Genomic DNA, 23,049 nt, shown 5'->3' on the forward strand with positions numbered 1-23,049 from the left:
GACTCCTCTCCTCCACCCCCGCACACCGCCACCTGCTGTACCGGCACATTTTAGCCTTCAATCCGTTTCTTTAGTTATTGTATTTGTGACACTTCATAATGAAATGCTCCACATCTCAATTATCACACGTGTCTGTTCCTCCTTTGCTTTTACAAATAGAGCCCCGTGTGTCCGAGTCTTAGTCGTGATATGATCACCTCCTCTCTCCCAAACCTCCCTTTGAATGGCTTTATATTGGTGGATTTCTGTATTTTGGTGGTATTGTCTTCCTTTGCTGCCGTTGTTTCCTCACCACCTCTCTTATGACCTTTCCCCAATGACATGTTCATTATTTCCTCTTCTGTGATCTGGAGCTCTCTTTGCGATCCTGTCTGCTCTCTTGAGTATTGTGACACTTGAAGCATCTTAACGGAGGTGGAATGAACTCCTTACATCATAGATCCTGTTTTCATTTTCTTACGTAGGACCTTTTCAAACTCAAGCAGTACTGACAGGATGTCCGTTTTCTTTCCATCTCGTTTTGTTTGGAGCCTTGAGGCTTTCCCCATCTTTGCTTCTCTCACTTCCCGTCTCATCACATTCTGCACTACACCTCTCATCTCTGGATGGATGTGACTGCTGATCCTCTCATTCAAAGTATCTGCTCTGAGGATCCTCTCCCTTTGCCTTCGACCTGAGGCACAGATCAATAGTTAATAATAATAATCAAAAGTTTCTGCCTCCCTTTGTTCCATTTGGAGGAATTTATTCATCCTTTTCTTCTTAATTCTGTCAGAGAGAAAAGTCCCACAAACACGTTGCTAAATGCACAGTAGACGAGTCACTTCTCTTGAATGTCATCACAGGACTCAGTGAAGTGTCACTCGACTTCATTTATTTAAAACATTCCAATATAAAAGACAGTTACACATTTGCTCCATTTGCACACGCTGCTGGACATCAGTTCATACTGTAAAGGCACTAACGAGTGTACAACATTAGGGAGGAACAGTCGCTCACAGCACGCGTCTGCAAAGCCACACACAGCTTCTGCATTTGGTTTGTACATATAAACATTTAGTCCTTATTAATAAATACCAGCACTGAATCGTATGCAGTGTTTCTAAAGCATGTCAAGTTTCCCAGGAAAGTAACGAGAGCGAGCAGCCGGGTCGCTGCTGAGCAACAGGTGGAGACGCGGGCGGGTCGCGCTGCGTTCAAGGCCCCCCCCAAGGGGTCAGAGGTCACGGGTAAAGGCCCCGTTTGTTGGCACGGCTCACGAGGCACAAACGGAGCGTCACAGCTTCTTCGAGGAGACGACGCGCGTTTTAAGATGGGAATTTAGTGGAGGTGGTTTTTACAGTGAACGTAAAGCCACTGGGTTCAGAGCGGAAGGAATTCATCTGGTGGAGAACCCGACGGAGGCGACGCAGAGCGTCTACAGAGGCCGTCGGCCTCCTCCCTCTACACCTGCTGACCAAAACATGAGATGTACCAACGTTCAACTAAAACCAAATCAGTTCAACAGAAATAAAAAGCACAGGAGTCACATTTCCTCATTTAGTGTTCCTGGAAAGAAAACGACTCGCTACATCCAGTCGGGCCGAGAGGTCACCTCGGGTCAAGGTGGGCGGCCGTGGTCAGTGATTGGCCGGCTTCTCTGTGCTATTGGGCGGAGTCAGGACGGTTCCCACGGCGACGGGCGACAGCCGACTGTCCAGGCTGTCCAGCTGATGTTCCTGAGACTTCCTCTGCAGGGAGACAACGGTCAGGAGACGCCATTAAACACCACAGAAGAAGACTCATTAGAACGCCGATTCAGCGCCGCTCCACGAATCGAGCGCTCAGTCACTCGCTAATCTTCTACGCCGCTGGAAATAAGGAAAAACTAAGAATCTATTCAAGAGCTTTCTTCAATAATTGGTCCTGCAGCTCTTAAAAGTACAGTTGAATAAGAAACGTCACTGATTAGTGACCGATGGATCCAGCGAGGCTGGAACAGGAGCGTTTGTTTTGCTCACCAGCAGGTCCAGGTAAGCCACGTGCGTCTGGATGTTGTGGCGGGCGTCGGGCCTCACTTTGGGGAAGTTCTTGAGTTGAGGCGCGGCTTGAGATCGCAGCACGTCCATGAAGGGACTCATCCACCGCACGCAAGGAGACACGCCGTCCCACGTCAGCCCTGACGGAGACACACGGGCGGAGTTAAAACACGTCAGTCTCTTTAAACTGACCCTCCGGCACGAGCTGTGAAATCTGTCCCAACGGTCCCATTTACACCTTTTGACCTTTTCCTCGAAAAGCGCCGACTGAACTTGAGGAAGTGACCAGCGTAGAGGAGCGCTCGATAAACTCACCTGAGACTTTGTGAACGACGTCAAACGAGGAGAAGTGGCAGAAGGCGGCTGCAGCCAGAACGCTGTAGCTGAAGTCCAAGGAGCTGATGTCCAGCATGCACAGGTCCAACAGCTGCCACATACAGGTCAGAGGTCAGACGTGTTGTGTCCTCTGCCCCGTCACAGTGTGTGTGTGTGTGTGTGGGTCTCTACCTGCGTGACCTGGATGTACAGTTCCTGAGAGAACTGCGGCACCAAGAAGTTCTCCTGGTCCGTCTGGGCCTCCACCTGAGCGTACAGCTTCAGCCAGCTGATGGGCGTCTCGGGACAGAGGCTCCAGTTCAGCGCCTGGGGGGCAGAAGCAGACACGAGGACCCCTATTAGCTCACGTATGCAAGAAGAAAATATATATGTTAATAAATGGAAAATACGCCTACGCGGCCTTGAGAGGACGCGGCCCACGTAGACCGGGTCCTGAACGCACCTTCAGTATGTGGAGCTCCGTGCGCTGGATGTCCCAAATGTCACAGGCGCCATCGGTGACGTAGGCGAAGTCTGTGATTTTAGGAGGGTAGATCTCCTGAGGACCGAAGAGAAGAAGAAACCCACGTAAGATTCTCACAGTACCGGATCGACAGTCCGCCCTCGTCTCCGCGCCGTTAGCACGTTAGCGCGGGGCGACTCACCTCTATCTTGGCGGCCACAAAGAGCGCCGAGATGCCGATGAGCTGCAGGTAGTCCTTGTTGACGTTCTCCTGAGTCAGCATGAAGCGGTCGAAGAAGTCCTGGGCGAGGTAGGCCGTCTGCCGGTGGAGCGAGTACACCTCGCACACCTGCAACCATGGCAACCGGGTTTAAACTACAGCCGGGGGCTTGTTACAGCAGCAGGGAGAGGACGGGGGGGGGGGGGGGGGGGGGGGCCTCACCTCCAGCAGCCAGTCCAGCAGGATGGCCCTCATCTTGGGCTGCAGCTTGGGGTGCCGCTGCAGGTAGCTCTTGTCGTGGACGTACTTGAGCTCCTTGTTGAGCATCTTGATCCACACGTCGTCTGAGCTGGCCCAGCTGCAGGAGCGAGAGGGAGGGGGGGGGGGTATATTAGTTATTATCTGGTACGGCACGTCAGCTACAACAGGCTCCTCGGTCCAGTATTTTACTGAATGTATGAAGAAGCTTTTTTTTCTTCTTTGTGGGGGGGGGATCAAAAATCAACTGTTGAAGAGAAGATTAAATCACTGAGGTCATGGGGGGGGGGGGGGGGGGGGGGGCGTTGATTAACGACTGCTTCATTGAGGTGCAAAGCAAACACACACACACACACCTGAGGCGGGGGATGGGGGAGGGCTGGATGAAGAGGTTCTTGAAGGTGTACTGCTTGAAGCTGGACGGGTCTGCTGGCTCCAGCTCTTTGTGGGGGGTCTCGATGAGGACGCACGGACTCCCCCCGTCCTCCGACCAACACGTCTGGAAGAGACACAAACGGGAGACTCACGGTTACTCTGCCAGCCGGATCCAACGGGTCCAAAAGGGCCCGAAGCAGAACAAAGACGTCCATTTCTGATGCTCTTGATTTACTGAGACGGTTTATTCTTCTTTGTTGTTTTTTAAGTAGGTATAAAAGTTTGTAATAAGGCGCGATGGAGTAACCCGCAAGGCTGCTGGTTCAAACCCCGGCTGCTCCATGTGGAAGTGTCCCTGAGCAAGACACCTGACCCCCAACGGCTCCCCAGGTAAAAATGTCACGCATGTGTTATGATGCAATGTAAGGCACTTTGGATGAAAGAGTCAGCTAAATGACATGTAATAAGCTGCTATATGCAGCCCCCTGTGGTGAAACCACGTTACTGCATCTGACCCCTCAGCTCAAAATCAATCCAATAAAATACAATAACTAGGATTAGTTTCATTTAAACCAGAATGTTTGGAAGACAATAGACTGAGGTGGGGGGGGGGTTATAAAATAAAATGCAAACAAGTCTTTTGTGTATTAGGTCAATTGTAACAAAATGGACGCTCATCATTGGAGAGGGATTTAATCCACAAGAGGAACATTCTTATAAAACTAGCGTTTTAAAATACAGGGCCGAGAGCCCCGAGGGCAGAGGGGGGGGGGCACAGATAAGTGGTTACTCACATCTCTTATCAGCAACACACACACACGGAGTCAATGACACAAAGACACACTGACCTGGATCTCATAGCTTTGTTTTTTGGCCGCAGGTTGCAGCTTTTTCGTTGAGGGCTGCAGAAGAAACACAATAAACGCTTAAATTCTACAAAGATTAATATAAAAAACACCTGGAATCAAACTCAGGTATAAAAGACGGACCTCTGGCTTCCTCCTCTTCAGCAGCGCTCTGGCGGTCGGCTCGAGTGTGTTTGAGTCTCTGGCCTGCAACGTGATGCGACCACTGAGAGCAATGAGGGGGGGGGGGGGGGGGCATTATTCACACCATCTTTATAAAAGTGACTTTTAATATTAACAACAGACATTTGGCACCAACATTGCTGCTTACCTGCGTCTGGACATTGTGTTGAGTTAATTTATGGCTCCGCTGCAAAAGTAAAGGAAGTACAGGTGAGATGTAACACACACACACACACACACACACACACACACACACACACACACAGTGTGTGTATAAAGAGGATTCATCTGCATGTGGAGACATTTAAGGGCCTCGTTGAGGGTCCCGAGGAGCCTCTGGGCCCCCAGCAGTGTCCATGTTAAAAGGTGCCTGAAGCGAGGTTAGCCCACTGTAACAGTGTTATTACGGGTGTTATTACTCCTGGTAGCTCCACAAAGCGAATAACTAACAGGGGGAACGATCCATCCGATCAATAAACTATTAATAAGAGCCACGAGCCGATCAGACTGCGCGAGCTCGTGTGGCGGCTCGCGGAAAAAAAAAGAGGGGGGCTGTTTGTTCCCTCGATTTCAGACAAATAAAAAACTCGAAAATGCTGCATTTCAACCTAAATACACCCCCCAGGGAAGAAAGGGACCTTTAGAGGAGACTTCGGTGTAGTTTGAATGCGGGAAAACTTCAAAATAAGGACGTTATTTGCGGGATTGAAACTCAAAGACGCGCCAATTTGTGCGTCTCAGAAGCGGGAGGATTTGAGCTCCAGAACCCGGATCGAACCCCGCCAGTCCCCGCGGGAACCGGTAGAAAAGACGCCTCCAGAACGAACCGCGTTGGCTTCGAACCGTCCCGAAGCAGCAGCTTGGACTCGCGTGAGCGGCTCCGACGCAGAGCTTTGTTTAAGGGCATTTAGCGCCATTTAAAGTCGGGCTGAAGGAGGCGCCGCCAGGCGGAGCGAGCTAGTGACTAGCAGACCGCTCCGCGCGGCCACGCCGCGAAAACACCGAATCACCGGGACCCGCACGCCCGCGATCACACGCAACCGCCCGCAGCCTACCGGCCAGCGAACCGGAGCCCAAACAGAGGAGGGAAAGCGGCTTTAACGGAGGTTCAAACCCGCGTTTGGGCTGAACCGGTGCGGGGCACACACTGAGCTTCAGGTCGGATTCCCGCACGAACGAGACCAGGCGGACCGTGAAACCTTCAGGACGCAACCGAACAGACGCGATGGCCCCGTAACTTGGTTATAAACCACGTCCACGGGTGTAACGCGGCATTCGGCTCGGAGGGTGAGGTGGGGGGGGGGGATCTTACCTCCTCTTCGGTGATCGATGAATGAATACATCAGCTGTGGCGCCGGCGCCAATCCTTATATCCGCGTCGACCCCCCCCACCCAGCTGCCCGCTTCCCACTGCGCATGCGCGCTCCCGGTTCCACAGGAACGCGCTAAACGTTCACGTCCCGGCGGGGGTTTCGCAGTGCAGAAACGCGACCGCGTCACTCCTGCGCGCGACGCGCCGCCGGTCGGACCCGTCGCGACGCGGTTAACGGGGCTATTCGGCCGTATTCGTCGTCTTCGGCCCTCACGTTCGTTTCTAACGGAGGCCAGATCGCGGGAAGAGGTTTTTTCAAGCAAACACCGCTTTCCGGTCATTCCGGTTACACTTTTAGGCCTCGTTGCGCGCGCATCAATCCCCGAGCCACAATAACTGGTGTCAACACGTCGCGATAACGGGGTTATTTGCGTTGTTTACGCGGCATCGCAACTGCTTCCGCATGCGAGTCAGGCCCGTGGGAGGGTCCGTGGTGACGTCGGACCAATAGGAGAGCGAGATGCGATCCGCGCGTGCTTCCTCGGCAGAATGTAAACAGAAGGAGCACGTGGAGCTGCTGTCAAACAGCTGGTCTTATTTCATTATGTAGTTATCATCACTCACAATCCCCCGTAGGAGCAGCTGCTTTGCATTTTTAATATAATGGTCATATATATATATTTGTTCTTTATTGTATTTATGGTTTGGCTTTGTCCATTTTCCTGTTTTTACCTCCCTGTGTTTTGCATGTCACTAGCTAAAAGCAAGAAAGTCCATAAATCAATATAAAGGATATTGTACAATTCACTTCACTTTTATAAAATGATGACCCAAGAACAAGTGTGCTAGCTTACGTTACTGAAGCTAAGGGAGCTCAAGAACAGAGACGAGTGAGCCATGTACGAAAACATTTATTATTATTTAGGCTAATGAGAGATCATATGTAGTAACTAAAACAGTTAAAAGACAGATGACCCTACTTAAAATTAGCTCTTTTTTTCCAACATCAGAACTGAGTGAATTGATCTGCCAAACATCCAAAAATACAAAAGACAGAGAAAAGGTTTCTCCGTTAGTTAACCCTAAAAATTCCTACACCTTTTTCCCTTTTTTGGCAAAGTTCTGGATTTTTCCAGTAAAATACAACAAAACAAAAAAAGCATCGGACACTAATGAAAATAAAATGCCACAAAATATTTTTCCGAATTTTTTTGTTAAAACAAACAAGGAGAAAAGGGGTTTTGCTACATCTGTCGGGTTTTTGTCGAGTCAAAAGCACAAATAAGCTTCGAGTGGTGCATAGCTGGTTTCTGATGTCCGCTTGTGGGATTTTAACTCGTTACGTACAAACAAAAGAATAAAACCGGGAGTTCAAGTTCTTCTTCGATGCATTGTCATTACATTTCAAAACCTGGAAGGCACGAGTTCCACAAATTTCAAGGCATTGAACATAAAACAAAATAAGAACATTACAGATCCCTGTTAGTTTGATGATGGAGAGATGAACTAAAGAAATAAAAAAAAGAGACGGATCCTCACACATCGGCTTCTAACGTAAAACTCCCAAAAATCATTGTCCGTGATTACAGAGCTCGACAAGTAAGAGAAGAAAGGGAAGGGATTAAAAACACCACTCGATTAGGGATTATTTACAGTTTGTTAGTGCGTTCTGAAGGTTATTCACAGACCACACAGCAAAGGTTAGAAGTGTTCCTTCCACGAATCAAACAACTTATTACTGCTCATGTGTTGCTCAAAGAAGTAAAAAAAACATGAGAAATTTGAAATGAGTCCTTCCCTGTTTGAAGGTGAGGAATAAGAAGTCCTGCAGTGTGGGGACACTAGTGAAAGGATGGAAGATCCTTGCCTTTTTGGTTGAAAACTAACAGTTTTAATAAAATGTAACTATGTCAACATAGAAGAACTAGAATAGTTAAAAAGCATAAAGGACATTTACAAAACAAGGTTAAGTAAACTAAAAACAGTTTCTCTCCATCGTTCTCAGACAAAATTAAAACTAAAAAGCTGTTTCTTGCAAACAGGACGGAGAGGATGAAATAAAAAGAATCGCCATTCGTCAAGTAAATCTGCATTTTCCTAGAGAGTAAATGTGATTGTTTGTGGCCCTGAGAAGAAGAAGACTGCAGATTCATTTAAGAACAAAAACACTATTTTTTTTTCATTTTCATTATTTCTGCCGTCACAGGAACACAGCTGTACAACCATGCAACAGATCGCACACGACCAGACGTACTCAAGCAAGAAATAGACGGACTTCATACTGATATGTAATTTGTTTTTTCTTTTTAAAAAAATATTTTGGAATTTTTTTTTTTAAATACATTTTTATCTTTAAACATTTCTATTCATCTCAAAGCTACCGTTAAAACAAGGCGTTTAGTGATATTTAACCCAGTATTTCTATTCTTTTTTTTGTGAAAAGTACTGAATTACGGAGTCAGAGGCAGGTTCAGCGAGAAGCTAACGGAAGCTAACGGAAGCTAACGGAAGCTAACGGAGGCGCCACAGCGGGACTTCATGGACATGACTCTAAAAGACAGGAGTCACCCGTTAAACCAGTTGTTACAGTTTCAGCTTTTCATTTGACGTGGACAACAAACTGAATAAATAAACTGCTTTCTTCATTTTTACATGTTGAATATTTACTTCTAGTAAATTGCAGCAAAGAAATTCCATGAAACGAGGTCTTATGAAAGACGGATTTAAAAAAATAACATCTGATACCGAAGCATCGGAAGCCGGGACATCTCGTCTTTAGATCAGTTTGTTTTAAACTTGTACCTACATCTCCCATAATGCAACAGGGGAGAGCCTCCCGAACTGGTTTTCTGATTTAATTCAAAGTTGTCTTCAAGCTCACAGAACACAACAGTGTTCATCTTTTCTCCTGGTGCATTGTGGGAGACGCAATAACTCTTCTTCTAGAAACAAAGCAACTTAAAGACAATTTGAGGGGATTTTCCCCTTTAGTTCGGACATATCGCGTTTCCTGCTAGACGTAGCAAACCGGCAACGTGGAGCTTTAAACCAAAGTGGCTCCCGAACGGGAAACGGGCTGTGACATCACTGTGACATCACCGTGACATCACCCGAGCCGCGCTTGACGAACCTGCCTCTGAGTAAAGTGACCTACAGCATTGATTCTACTCATTAAGTTGTCCGTGAAGAAGAAGAGAGGCCGTTGCTATGACAACGGAGGAGGGAGAGGACCGGGTGGGTGGGGTAGGGGTCACGTGATGACGCTTTTTTATTTCCTTAGCATCAATATGAGGGAGGAATATCATAACAACTAAAACCCCTCCAAATTTCGGCTCGGGGGTGTGACTGATAGCGATGACACGTTGCTGGTGTTGAGCTCTTGATAAGAAGAGGCGGTTAGTTATCTGTGGTGATGATGATGATGATGATGAGCTCTCAAAAGTTGAGGTGTCTCTGGCTGGGCTGCTGCAGGTGGGCGGAGCTTGTCTTCGGGGGCCGCAGCATGTTGAGGCGCCGCATGGCGTTGCGGGACAGCGGCTTGCCGCGCTGGCCGGCGTTGCTGTCCCGCTGCTGCAGGAGGCCGGCGCGGGCGGAGAGCGCCGCGGCGTAGCAAGCCGAGTGGAGGGTGGAGCGCCGCGGGACGACCGCCACCTCCGGCCTGCAAGGGCTGGGGGGGGGGATCACAGGGGAGGGGTGTTACTACCCATTTACTAACAACAAGGTTACTGAGAGTAGGGTCGCCACCCGTCCCCCAAAACACAGAATCGTCCCGTATTTGAGCGTGAAATAGCGCGTCCCGGTTTGAATCAATAGGGGACGGGGTTTGTCCCGCAGTGGTCTTCAATGCAGCGTCACATGCAAATAATCCCACCCGGATTCTGTGGAGACTCGTCCTATTTGCCCCTGATTGGGTGATTCACGCTGCCATCTGTGGTTTGATTGGACGTCGACCTGAAACAAACCGACGAGAGTGAATCACCGGGGGACCGCTGGGTCGCACCCGTCCCCTAACGCCCCCCCGTAGGGCGTCCCTTATTGGTCTGCACAAAAGGTGGCAGAGGATCAGGACTACAGTGAGACTGGTTCACATGGAGGATCAGGACTACACTGAGACTGGTTCACATGGAGGATCAGGACTACACTGAGACTGGTTCACATGGAGGATCAGGACTACAGTGAGACTGGTTCACATGGAGGATCAAGACTACACTGAGCCTGGTTCATGGGGACCAGGACGTTACCTGTGTCGAGGGCCGTCCAGCGTGCGTCTTCCCTTCTCTTTCCCGGCAGATGGCGCCATCGCGGCGGGCACGTTGCCAGGCAACAGGCCCAGTTCCAGGTCGAGGGAGCGCGGCAGGGGGTCCAGGGTCCTCCTGGGGGGGCTGCGGTGGGCGTAGACGGACATGCTGGGGTGCTCGATCAGCAGGTTCTCCAGAGGGCTGGCCTCCAGGAGCGCCGGCTGCACGCCGCGCCCCGTGAAGCACGGCGGCGGCGTGACGAACCAGCTCTCCTCCAGGGAGCAGGCGTTCAGACGGAGGAACCCGCTCTCCTCCTCTTCCTCTTCCTCCTCCTCAGCGCCGCCGTCCGTGTCAGCCGTGGAGTTGAGGGAGGTGCAGGAGGAGTAGCGGATCTGGGGATTGTCCACGGGGGAGGGGACCATCACCAGGTCCTCCTCTTCCTCCTCTTCCTCCTGCTCCTCCTTTGGACCGGGGGTGGAGCCGGAGAGGCCGTCGCCATCGGCTGCAGACACACAAACAGGAAGTGGAGTTTACTTCCTGCAGATGACTCATGCAGATAGCGTGTGCTGCAGTAACAGTAAACGGACGGGACCTTTTCTAGTCGAAGCGCATTTATACTACATGACATCATTCACCCATTCACACACTGATGGAAGGAGCTACAAAACACAGAGGCACCTGCCCATCACTCACTAACATTCACTCACTGTAGTCACAGCTACAGGAGCAATGCTGGGGTCAAGGACACATGGACAGCAGGTCAGTCTGGGATCGAACCTACAACCCTCTGATTGGAGGACGACCTGCGACCCACAGTCACCTGTTATGAGGCATCATGTGACGATGACGAGTGCTTTAAAAATGGATTTGGTTGTTTCTGTTGAAAAGTAAAAAAGGTGGGTTCATTCAGGGTAACGAACCCGTACATGTCCTCCGTTTATTTATACCTCCCCAGTGCGAGGGGGGGTTAAGGGGGGGCTCAGCCCGTCCAAAGTATTCCCACGGCTGTGGAATCGGAGACGGATCGAGACCGACCCGAAGCCGATCTTCACTGAGAGTGTCCTGGACCTCACTGCAGTGTGTGTGTGTGTGTGTGTGTGTGAGAAGCAGTTTATCTCTGGGTGGATTCAGGTCAAAGACCAGTGGAGCTATTAAAGTCTCCTTTATTCATTTCACTTGATTTCTTACCCAGGTAGTTGACCAGGATCCAGTCCTCCTCCTCCTCCTCCTCCTCGCCGCGTCGACTCAGCTCCTCGCCGTCGTCCCCAAACAGAGCGCTGGCGAACCTCTGGAACATCCTTGGACCTCCCGCAGCGACTCGCGACAGAGGGAGGGGCTGCTGGGGTGGGAGGAGGAGGAGGAGGCGCGTTGCTCGGGGCGACGGCGGGGAGGCGGGGCAGCGCTGGCTTTGGTCATCAGCTGTGGGGGTTCGCGGGTCGGTGGGGGCTCCGGAAAAAGGTGCTAAAGTGCATCAACAGAAGGCGAGGTCACGGATCATCTGCAGCCGGACATCACGTGACCAGGAGGTAAAGAGGAGCCCTGAGAGGAGAGCCAGGTATCAGGTCAGCGAACACAACAGGCATCACATACGTTACTTTACGCTTTCTAATGCGGGGACACAATTCTTTTTTTTTAAATTTGCGATTCATCGAAAAAGGTCATTTGTTTACCTCAAATGTAGGGTGTTGCATCACAAAACAAATGTTCTTTTTAACAGCATCATCCACAGAATACAGAGGCAGTCAACTTAAAGGTGTCAGAGCCAGGGAGCCACGTACAATAGTGACGATGATAAAAGTCGGACTCTTATAAAGCGCCTCGACGGGTCAAAGGGGAGGAGTCTGCAGGTCTCCTCTTAGAAAAGGGAATACGGGCCTCACAGATGAACCCTGGACCCACTGAGAGCTTCATTTCATGTTCAGACAGTTTGGTTTCCTTTTAGAAGAGAGATTTAGACCCAAATGGAGCAGAAGGGTTCCAAAAAGGAGAAAGACTGTGTCCTGTTGCCATGAAAGCTTTGTGCCAAAATCAATATCACAAAAGCTGTTCTCAAAGAACTAGAAGTCCTTCATGTGACGAGCTCGTCTACAAGAAGACGGAAACAAACGTCCTGAAACACATTTAGAATCCTCTCCTGTGAGCTCTGTGAGGGGACATTATTCATCTTGACCTCAGATCAGTCTTTGACGAGGAGGGAAGTGTTGGTGGCCAGAATGAGAAGTGATCCAGCAGCTGCTGGAGGGGGGGGGGGGTCTTTGGCACAATAAAGAAGCCAAGAGGACGCTGTTTCACAGTGGGCGTTTCTGCCCTCTGATTGGTCGACGTGAAAGTGCAATGCTAGCACATTTTGTACAGACTATACAAAATAATATTCAGTCAAAAAAAAATACTCTTTTGTTGATATATCACACACACACACACACACACATATATACGGTTTTCGCCACTAGGGGGCTCACATTCACAACTTCCAGACACGGACGTGGTGCGTTTAAAGACCGACGCGTCAGCTCGTATTTCTCTGTTGTTACACAGTGGAACGCGCTCTTCTCTGCAGAACAAAAGAAGAACATTTGGAGAAGGTTTTAACAGCTGGACCCGTTCCTCCTCCATAACTAGCCTTTACTAGGCTACCAAATATGTAAGGGAAGAGATTAATGTCGTCATTTAAAGGTCACCGAGCCATTCCTGTGGCTTCTGTGGAAACAGCGCAGTGAACGCACTCGTTCCGTCGGGATTTGTTCAAATAAGCGTCAAACGAGATCGTTAATATCCGTTCATTAAGGCACAAACAGAGGATTATATGAGTGAAACTATCAATATCAGTATATTGTACACTGGGTTAATTTGAGGTTTCAACTACACAGATGAACTGCACGATGAATAACGTTTATAGAATATTCGGAATATTGCATCACTCTACGTGTTGTTATGCGAGTCGGTTCTAGGGTTTCATTCATGAACAGGAAAGTTACAGCGACCCAAAACAGGTATAAACATTACATTTTTTAAACTGTAACAATAAAGTGATGTTAAATATGAAACATGTGCAGAAAGTTGGCTGCCACTAATTTATCATCAATGTAAAGCTACTTTCCAACTATGTTTGCGTGAATCGTTGTTCACGCGTTATAAACATGTAACAGTGTGACTTAATCCCAGAGCCTCGTTTCTTTAGTAGCACGGAATTCGTATTTGAGAAGAGGAGCAGATCTTCACCTGGAAACCGCTCAACAGTGTCGTCATTGACCCGGTTATCGATCAGCCGTCGCATCGACGGAGCAACAGACCGGGGGGGGGGCGGTGTTTGTTGGTTACAAAGGGGAAGTGGGTGGAGGCTGAAACTCTACACCGACCGGGCCGAAACCTGCCCGTTAAACGGTGACATCCTTCCATCCACCGTAACAACACCTTTATAACGCGCGCGGACGTGTTGCCTCCCTTTGTGGCGTTAGTTGTGCAGCGCGGCTAACGCTAGCTCGACTAGCCTAGCATCTTCAAGCTAGCTCTGCGCAGCGCGCGCGGTCACAAACGCGTCGTAAAACCTTCCAAAAGAAGCATCGTAACGTTAAATGTGGGTTTGGTTCTGATGTCGTAAAGTGTCTCTACTGCAATACGGCGACAAACACCGACGGTGTCAGAATAAAGAGGCACCGGAACCGTTAATGGTCGCCGAGGGGAAAACAAAGAACTCACCTGCGACGTGAGACGAGTCCTTAAAAAAGAGGTAGACGCGTTACTTTTCGAAAAATAGAAAAACTTGAGGTTTCTTCGTGGAAGAAATAAAATATATATGTGTATAAAAAAACAGTTAATTCAAGGACTGTCCGTCGGGAGAAACAGTTCGGCTCGGTGCTCTCTTCTTTTTGTGTTTCCTTCAGTCCGTTTCCTCCCGACTGCTCCTTCTTTTGTTGTTGTTGTGGAGCTGCGAACAGCTGATCGACGTGACGTCAGCCAGGAGCGGGCCTATCGACGGGGACGGGCTTTTAAACGGCCCAGCCAATCACACACGGCGCTATGGCTTGTCACCAACACACGTGACCGCTCGCAAACCCTCCTCCGTTTTCCTGAAACGGGCATGACTGGGCATGGCGCAGCTGTTTTTGGGAGGAGTATCTGCACCGTATCTGGGTTTTTTCCTCCTAAAAAAAACATGCACATGTTACATAAGCAGAACATCCGGGTAGTGCGGCAGAAGTTCCTGTTTTCTAAGAAGCCAAAAAAAAACGACCAATGTCAACATGTCAGTGGACACACTATCACAAAGATGTTGATGTGATCATCTCGGTCTGGAGGACATTTATTTAAACTCTTATTTAATTATTGACAGCTTGTGCTTGGTGAACAAACACCAGTAGTGGAGGAAGAATTCAGATACTCTGCAATAGTGCAAAAAAAGTACCATCATCCCAAAGTCTTAAAAGTAATCTCAGCTAAAGTTAAGTCATTGAATTCCAACACATGCTACATGTACATTATGTTCCTCTGAGGACAGTTATACTTAAGTATAAGTAAGATAAATACATTTCATTTAAATGAAGCAAATAGAAATAGACTTTAAATGCATTTACTTCAACTATACTATTAAACTACAATTGAAGCGGTCATGTGATCTAAAACCCCATAACTTTATTTTTTTATGTGACTAATTCTCCACTGATGACAAAGAAAGGGAACTTTGTTTGGTTTAATGAAGGTGTCCATCCTGACCCCGTCACTGTGTTTGTGTGCAGAGCTGCCGGTTGGTTGCGTCAGTCGTTTTCCCCCCAAAAATGTGGGGAAAACCCGGACAGCAAAAGGACATCATGTTGCTCTGGATTCTTCCCGCACAAGGTCACACCTGTACGGCTGTGACATCATCGCCCACTTCCTGTTGACATCACAGCTGCTCAGGAGGAGTCCCTCCCCTCCTCTATTAATGTAACCACTCTACTCCATTTCATATCCATACTCCATTAAGAACTCATCGCTGATGTTACCCATCTCCATGACAACACGCAACGAAGCACCAGATGATGGATTCATCCGCCGCTGAAAATAGAATAATACTTCTTTTTTTTAAATTAAAATGAACCACAGAACGAAAAAAAAAACACAAGGAGACCACAAGGAGACAAATAAATCACACTCAATCATAATGTGTGAGTCATGTTGTAATTACATGATACTACATTTAATAACAAGGTGTTCGGTGTGAGTCTCACGGACAAAATGTCCCACACGAAGTGATCACATCACATCCAGCCGTCACAGCGATGCATTCAGGGCCTCCCACAGCAGCGTCTTTACATAATCGGGTTAATGTTTACTTTGTGCGTGTGTGTGTGTGTGTGTGCGTGGTGCACAACACTACCTTGTGTAAACACAGCAGGGGGTCATCGACCCGTTTGTTGTTGTCACTGAACACTTGTTGAGTAACGTTCTATTGTGTTTGTTCTACAGAGTGAAGCTCTGCATCACTAGAGAACACAAGGCATCGGAATGCACTTCAGAGTAAAAGTACGTCGAAGGGATCATTTCAGAATAAGAGAAGCAAAGAAATAACTTTAATGATCAATAGGATTTTTTTTTTTTTAATAAATTGATCATTTTCATAAGGAGCAAAGATTTGTGTCTTCTGCAAGAAAATTGTGCTTCTTTATTTTGTGCGAGACGAACCTCATTTTACATTCAGACGGAGCTCAGTGCATTAGAATGAAATGTTTGAAAAAAATCAGTTGCTTTTGAGCAAAGGAGTTCAAAGGTCTCCTGTTTCCGAGTTGAAAAAAACTCGTCATGGCGTCCCAGCTGGTCCGCCTCCAAGCTGGGCTCAACCCAGAAGGCTGTATTTAGAACGTTTGGACCTCTTCACCTTTCTGTTGCTGCCTCCATCCTTCGCTCCTCCGTCTCATCGCCGGGTTCATTCAGATTTACTTCTTGTGCAGCTTGTCGAGTTGTTTTCAGCAGGCTTTGAGACATTCATCTCAATTTACCCTCATAGAGCAACTAAGTGGATTTCATCTGATGGTGCCTGGGTCCTTCAGCTCAGCGGAACCAGAGCCACCAGAGCTCTGCTCCGGCTGCTGGAGGTCCGGACGCATCTCTGATCAGCAAACATCTGACCTTCTCTCCTCGCGGCACACTCTCCCGCCGACGTCCCCCGGGGACCAGACGGCCTCCTGAGAGTCCAAGTCGTCCCGAGCGGCTCCGTTGACGCTGACCAGCGGGACGTAGGCGTAGTCCCGGCGGCGCCCTGCGAGGCGAGCGGCAGCAGCCGCCGCCGCCGCCGCACCGCCGCAGCCACGGAGGAGGTGGAGCAGCAGGCTGGCCAGCAGCAGGGAGGCCAAGGTGCAGGTGATGGTCAGCCAGGTGCGCCTGAGGGAAGCACGATGCTCATTTAGTAAACGCCGGTCCATGTAGACTCAAACGGACCGTAAGGCTGGGGGAGGCTTTAGGGGCGGGGCTACACGCTGATTGACAGGTCTCTTTCTACCAGAGATTGGTTTACACGTTGCAGACAAAACAAATCTTCCCAGGCAGAATCTTTTCTTCCTATGACCATGAGAGTCATGTTTAAGAGGAAGAAGATTTCATACCAGACAACATGAAGAAAATACAGACGAGCGACCTTTGACCCTTACTCTGTTAGACGAGGTCCGTGGGCTTCTTCGTCTCGTCTCCAACTAATGAACATCTGTTTGGCCAAACAACGTCCAGCTGTGGAGCAGAAGAAGAGTTTAATAACCAAGCAGCTCCTTCGGGGACCTTCCTAAAGAGCCAGAAGGCACCTGAAGGCATCGTCAGGAACATCCCTTATTTTAGGAAGCAGTGACAGTGAGCTACAAGGTTCCTCCCCACGTGTGTGTGTGTGTGTGTGTGTGTGTACCTGTGTGTGTGTGTGTACCTGTGTGTAAGGTACGGTTGCTCTCCCCTCGCAGCGTGGCGTTACAGCTTCCTGTCTGCGGGTCACATGGACACTGGTCGTCACAGCGACACTCGTTGGTACAGGACGGGCCGAAGAAGCCCAGAGGACACACTGGGAGGGGGAGGGGGGGGGGCGGAGAGGGGGTTATTGTGTTTTAATATCATATCGTAATGTTTAAATCCGGAGTATCGGCGCTCTACCTCGTTCGCAGGTGTCGCCGTGGAAACCGGGGGGGCAGGCGCAGCGTCCGCTGACAGGGTCGCAGGCGGCGCCGTTGACACAAGCGCAGGTTTGATTACAGCCGTCGCCATAGAAACCAGGCAGGCACCCTGTTAATGAGAGGAGGGGGGTAAAAAACGAACATCTGCAAAATGCTGTGTGTGTGTGTGTGTGTGTGTGTGTGTGTGTGTGTACCTAAGCTACAGTTCTCTCCTCTCCATCCAGCATCACAGACACAACCATCTACAACACAAACAAGATATCAGGGAACTTCTGATTGAACAACAACACTTTTACATGAAGTGTAAAGTAAAGCAATAAAAACGACCCCCCCCCCCCCCCCCCCCCCCTTACACTCACTGGCGGTGCAGACGCGGCGGCCGCTGCAGTCTCCAGGCCGGCAACGCCGCTGGTGAACGCACAAGATGGTGGAGACGGGCCGAGCACAGCGCCACCTGCTGTCCGACTCACTGAGGGGGGGGGGAAGAGGTTTTACATCGTAAATCAGTATCATCATAAATACATACATCTTAAATGTAAAGAGTAATAGAAAGCGTGTATTTTAGACACTGTTGTTTAATTGTTAATGTTCCACCTGGAACATTAACGTGCCGGCTCGTTAGTGCGACTCCACCGCTGCCTGACATCTTTCTGTCCAACGTGTCACTGAGCAACAAACTGGACCAACTTCAGCTGCTGGGGAGGAGAGACCGAGACTTTTCTGCATCGTCCGTGTTGAGCTTCACGGAGACGTGGCTCTGTGGATCGATACCGGACTCCGCGCTCCAGCTGGTGGGCTTCAAGCTGCTCAGAGTGGACCGCGACACGGAGCTCTCCGGCAAGATGGTGGAGGAATCTGCTTCTACTCCAACAACAGCTGGTGCAACGACTTAACAGTGATCCTACAACACTGTTCTGCTGAAATGGAACCCTTCATCATTAACTAGCTCAGCCTTCTGGGACCGGAACAAAGTTACAATATTGTGTTGCATTAATCTCGGCCACATTAAGCGCATAAATCACCAGGTCTATGTTGACAGTCGTACTATACGTATGGATTTATGAACACGGGGGCGGAGCGGCTCACCAGTGGTCTGAGGGGTAACTGGCCAGCGAGCCGCCGCTCACGTAGGTGGACGAGCCGCCTCCGTCCAGGTTGATGGCGTTGATCACTCCGTAGTCCTTCAGGGCCTCGGCCACCTCCCACAGGTTCATGCTGCGAAAAGACAACATATATAATATACATATACAGTATAAATAAAATAAAATAAAAATATATATATCTTATGACATACAAATGATTAAAAACTCACTTGATTAGTAATAAATAAAGTGCAAATCTGTATTATTTTGAGTACTCAAATGGGAGGAACTTTAATCTACATAATCCATATAAATGAAGCTGCATCAAATGATCAACAGTGACACCGTATATGAGGAAAACCCTTCAGCCTCCGAAGTAAATATACAACATTCATAGTTCATGGCACTCAGTGCAAGTGCTGTCACAAAGAGGCACCTGAAGGCCACACGGTGTATTGATCGGGCCTGAAGCTTATGATGACCTCTGAGGTCAGATCATTACCTACAACACATTCATCTTCACAGAGTCAGATCAATACATTCGATTGGTGGGGAGATCTTAGTGGGTTGGATGTGGTGTGAGTCTGTGAGTGTATTAGTTCATCTCACAAATCCACCGGGTCAAAGGTCAAAATGGACCTGGGCTTCACCCACAAAATGTCACCTACTGAGACTCAGAATGAGCAAAAGAAACAACACATGAACACGAGACGCGTAATAACTACACAGAGACTTGTAATAACTACACAGAGACATGTAATAACTACACAGAGACATGTAATAACTCCACAGACGTGTAAAAACTATACAGAGTTGTGTAATAACTACACACACAGATGTGTAATAACTACACAGAGACATGTAATAACTACACACAGACGCGTAATAACTACACAGAGTTGTGTAATAACTACACACACAGATGTGTAATAACTACACAGAGACATGTAATAACTCCACACACACGTAATAACGACACACACACATAATAACTACACAGACACGTGTAATAACTACACAGAGACGTGTAATAACTACACAGAGACGTGTAATAACTACACATTGTGGTTACCCCCTCACTCCGGTCTGCCCGTCGATGTGGAACAGGATCAAGTCGCCGTCGGCGTTGTGACCCACTGCCGTCCTCGCCGACACGACGTCCACGAAGGTACGGAACCGTCCTGCGAGGGAGAGAAGGGACGAGTCAGCCGAAGGTGCTGAGCCTCTTTGGTCATTGTGTAGAGACGGCGTATAATGAAACAAACCGGTACGATTACTCAGTGATATTGTGCTAAAGTACATTTGTGTGGCTGTGTGAGGTACTTCAATTGAAATCTCAAAACTAAATTGTAAAAGATTCCTGTCCCCATTTCCCAAAGACGACACAATCGCAGGCTGCTTTGTGCTGTCGGACCACATAAGACATCTCTGTTGACTATGTCATGTGATTAAGTGTGCAGCTCTCTCAGGGTGGAACACCAGGTAGGAAGCTTCAGAGTTAAGAGGAACCTTGATCACACTTGAACACTTCTGTGCCCCCTCCAGATTAAAAGCCCCCCCCCCCCCCGAGTGTAAGAGGCACAGCACCCGTCTCCTGAGTCTCGTCACACTCGGCCTGCAGGCTCTGGTTGATGTAAACCTCTCCGTTCCTCAGCAGCCACACCACGCCGCTGACCAGCTGGATGAACGGGTTGGACTGGTCCAAGACGTCCTCCTGGGACAGATACCTGAGGGGGGAGGGGGGGGGGCAGATAACGACACAGTTCGTTACAGCCAGAAGCTGTGATGGCCCTCAGGTCTCCACCTTCCCCACGGTCCTTGAACACACCACGTGCAAACCAAAGTAAAAGCAGCTCTCTAGAAATGAGCCCTTTGCTTTAATCAGATTGAAAGCTCCTTGGTGAAACTATGACGACATGATTCATGATTCATCTGAGACCATTGGATATTATATATGTAATATATATTTATATATATATAACACATATATAATATATATCACAGGGATGATTTTTGACTCTGAGGTCGAGGCCCTGTGAGGCTCACTTCACTCGGTCCCCTCTCCGTCTCTTCTCACCCGAACACCAGGCTGCCGTCCCTCCTGATGCCGAACTGGGCGTTCTGCACCCCCCCGCTGTCCCGCACCGGCCGCCCGTCGCTCACCACGTTGCCCAGGCAACGGTGCGAGACGGTGTCGAAGAAGCCGGCGTTCTGGGCGTACAGGCAGCCGGCGCCAGCGGCCGTCTGCTCCACCGTGGCCCTCCGCTTGGCCTCGCAGCCCCCCGGCCCGCCGGGCTCCAGCACCGACAGCGTCCTCAGCGGGTCGCGGACCAACGTCACGTGACCTGAGGGGTGGGGGGTGGGGGGGGCACAGAAGGTGAGGTTTATTGTCTCTTTAAACTCGTCCTCTTGTACGTTCAATGAACACTTTTTACGCGAAGCGGTCAAAGGGTCAGAGGTCAGATAAACACACAGACTGATCAATAAATGGTTCAGATATCAGATCCAGGGTCAGATCAGTTCAGCCGGTCAATACGAGTCGCTCGATCCTCCCGTAACTGACCGTAGACCCGCCTGGAGCTGCTCGGCACGTCCGACACAAACATCGTGGACTCGGCCGCCGGCAGCGCGCCGCGGCCGGCGGGGGGGCTGAGGCTCTCGTGGGTGAGGTTGCCGTGGACGACGGCCTGGCAGTCTCTGACGCGGCGGTGGGAGTGGACGGGGCCGTGGGCGCCGGCGTACGGCTGCAGGATGTCGTCCTCCAGAGAGACGCTGGGAGGAGACAAAGGGACGCAGGATAGAATAAAAGAAGTTATTTCATCTGACAAGACGGACCACAGCAACTGTGTGTGTGTGTGTGTGTGTGTGTGTGTGTGTGTGTGTGTGTGAGTTCCCTTTAATAACTGGTGTTTCTCGTTACATGTGGGCGTAGACAGTCAACTCACCAGAAACAAGGTCGGCTGAGGTCACCTGTTTGTCATTTAATATTGTTATAGTTAAAGTTATAGTCATAAAGTTTAGGTTTTCAGAGGATCATAGAAACTAGACAGGTTTGGTTCCACCTCACCTTTAACTCTTTTTGTAGCATCATTTTTATTCCAGCATTTATATTTCATTGTGTACATTCAGTTTTTACATCTTTCTGATGCTCTTCACGTTTTTTTTTTATACGCAACAGCTACTCAACCATTTCCCACTGAAAGACTTATTTTTGTTATCTTTTTTTTTAAAGGCTTTGATAAAGTAATCAACAGCGCCACCTGGTGGACACACAGAAGAACTACAGCAACACTTTTAGAGGAACAGTTTCCTTCAAAAATTACACCAAAAACTAGAGAACAGGACTCATAACGATTGGACCAAGCATTTGAAATCTGGCTTGAAAATCATCAAAGCAAATGTGGAATGTTATTAGTGTGAAAATAAGAACCAGCTTGATTAACGTTACATGTTTACTTCTTTGGCGAGTGGTGCCTTTGCGGTCAGTCGGTTAAATAGGAACTTTGTAAAGTTTCTCAACAAGTTAACGTTAAACACTGGATTCTGTTCCCCAACAACTGCTAGATATCTGTAGGCTAACCAAATCATACCAAAAGACGTAATTTATATCTAGCTAACTCAACTATCAGCCGCAAGGAAAAAGATAAAGTCTGCACACACTTCTTTTTAAATGTTCAAGATAACTAAATGTTTCGGCTAGCAGGCTAACGTTAGCTTGAGAACCGGACAACCGGCGGTCTTACCCGGCTTTACTGGTCTCGGACAGCCGGACGCAGAGCCACAACAGCGGCCACACAAATAGAGATCTCCCCGACACTGCCGCCATGTGAGGAGGGGAAGCCAAGCTGTCACACTCCCCTCTCCCGTCCCACCTCTTGCCGCTGGTCCCCACATCCGCAAAGTCAACAAAGTAAAACACGCGGCTTCCGGTTACTTTTGCAAAAGTAAAAGCCTGACGGTTCGACCAAAATTAACAATTTTCTTTTTGAAAAGAAAATGGAAGTTATTCGAGGCAGAAGTTATAAAGATATTATGGGAATTAAATGAAGTACAATAATTAATCATTTTAAGTTAAGACATGTCCCAAAACTTACAAAAGAACCGTAAAACTATTTTACTTTTCTTCTGAATTAAATCTCAACTTTTCCCGGTGTTTTTGACTAATTTAGTACCTTGACGCGGTCACATGACATCATCACCTGACTTCAGTCTCCGCGTGGCACAAAACCACACGTCATCTATGTACTGACTTGTGGGAATACACTTTCTTTTCCTTTTGAGATTTTATTAAAGTACAAAAATAATAATGAATATATGATACAACTACAATGAAACTGATGTAGTGATACCAGAACATACTAATACATGTAGAAGTTGTGTTTCTAGAAATATGTCACTGTTCTGTTTTATATTCTACCGTTAGATACTTAATCATGTGTGTAAAAGCAGGAATTGAATGTTTCAGCTGGTTAAAATCATTTTTACAATTGATTAATCTGCTGATTATGTTATCCATTCATTGATTGACTCTTGATTGAAAGCAAGTAGCGAAATCTAAAGTGTCACTTCTGAATGTGGGTTTTAGTTTCAACTCAACATCAGTACGAACACTTTAA

General features: G+C 48.5%; 3 protein-coding genes across 3 annotated transcripts; all 3 read right to left on the bottom strand.

Moving 5' to 3' along the window:
* Positions 1–808: 808 nt before the first annotated feature.
* ccne2 (cyclin E2) lies at positions 809–6,080 on the bottom strand. The gene is made up of 12 exons (XM_037454080.2): positions 5,990–6,080; positions 4,826–4,864; positions 4,639–4,720; positions 4,498–4,551; positions 3,631–3,773; positions 3,239–3,374; positions 2,999–3,145; positions 2,797–2,892; positions 2,526–2,660; positions 2,334–2,445; positions 2,001–2,158; positions 809–1,730 (listed from the first exon to the last, which is right to left on the bottom strand). Exons 2-12 carry the CDS (start codon positions 4,837–4,839, stop codon positions 1,620–1,622), a joined length of 1,188 nt encoding a protein of 395 aa, XP_037309977.1. The 5' UTR covers positions 4,840–4,864; positions 5,990–6,080; the 3' UTR covers positions 809–1,619.
* Positions 6,081–6,884: 804 nt separating this feature from the next.
* On the bottom strand, positions 6,885–11,726 carry tp53inp1 (tumor protein p53 inducible nuclear protein 1). The gene is made up of 3 exons (XM_037454111.2): positions 11,416–11,726; positions 10,231–10,729; positions 6,885–9,656 (listed from the first exon to the last, which is right to left on the bottom strand). The coding sequence occupies exons 1-3, from the start codon at positions 11,522–11,524 to the stop codon at positions 9,425–9,427; spliced, it is 840 nt and encodes a 279-aa protein (XP_037310008.2). The 5' UTR covers positions 11,525–11,726; the 3' UTR covers positions 6,885–9,424.
* Positions 11,727–15,368: 3,642 nt separating this feature from the next.
* nagpa (N-acetylglucosamine-1-phosphodiester alpha-N-acetylglucosaminidase) lies at positions 15,369–22,372 on the bottom strand. Its single transcript, XM_037454068.2, has 12 exons — positions 22,177–22,372; positions 20,997–21,205; positions 20,511–20,778; positions 20,021–20,160; positions 19,506–19,614; positions 18,438–18,566; positions 17,711–17,820; positions 17,546–17,593; positions 17,332–17,460; positions 17,093–17,242; positions 16,848–16,923; positions 15,369–16,581 (listed from the first exon to the last, which is right to left on the bottom strand). Exons 1-12 carry the CDS (start codon positions 22,257–22,259, stop codon positions 16,314–16,316), a joined length of 1,719 nt encoding a protein of 572 aa, XP_037309965.2. The 5' UTR covers positions 22,260–22,372; the 3' UTR covers positions 15,369–16,313.
* Positions 22,373–23,049: the final 677 nt, after the last annotated feature.

Source organism: Pungitius pungitius, chromosome 11 (assembly GCF_949316345.1).
Source record: "Pungitius pungitius chromosome 11, fPunPun2.1, whole genome shotgun sequence".
Taxonomy (NCBI): Eukaryota; Metazoa; Chordata; class Actinopteri; order Perciformes; family Gasterosteidae; genus Pungitius; species Pungitius pungitius.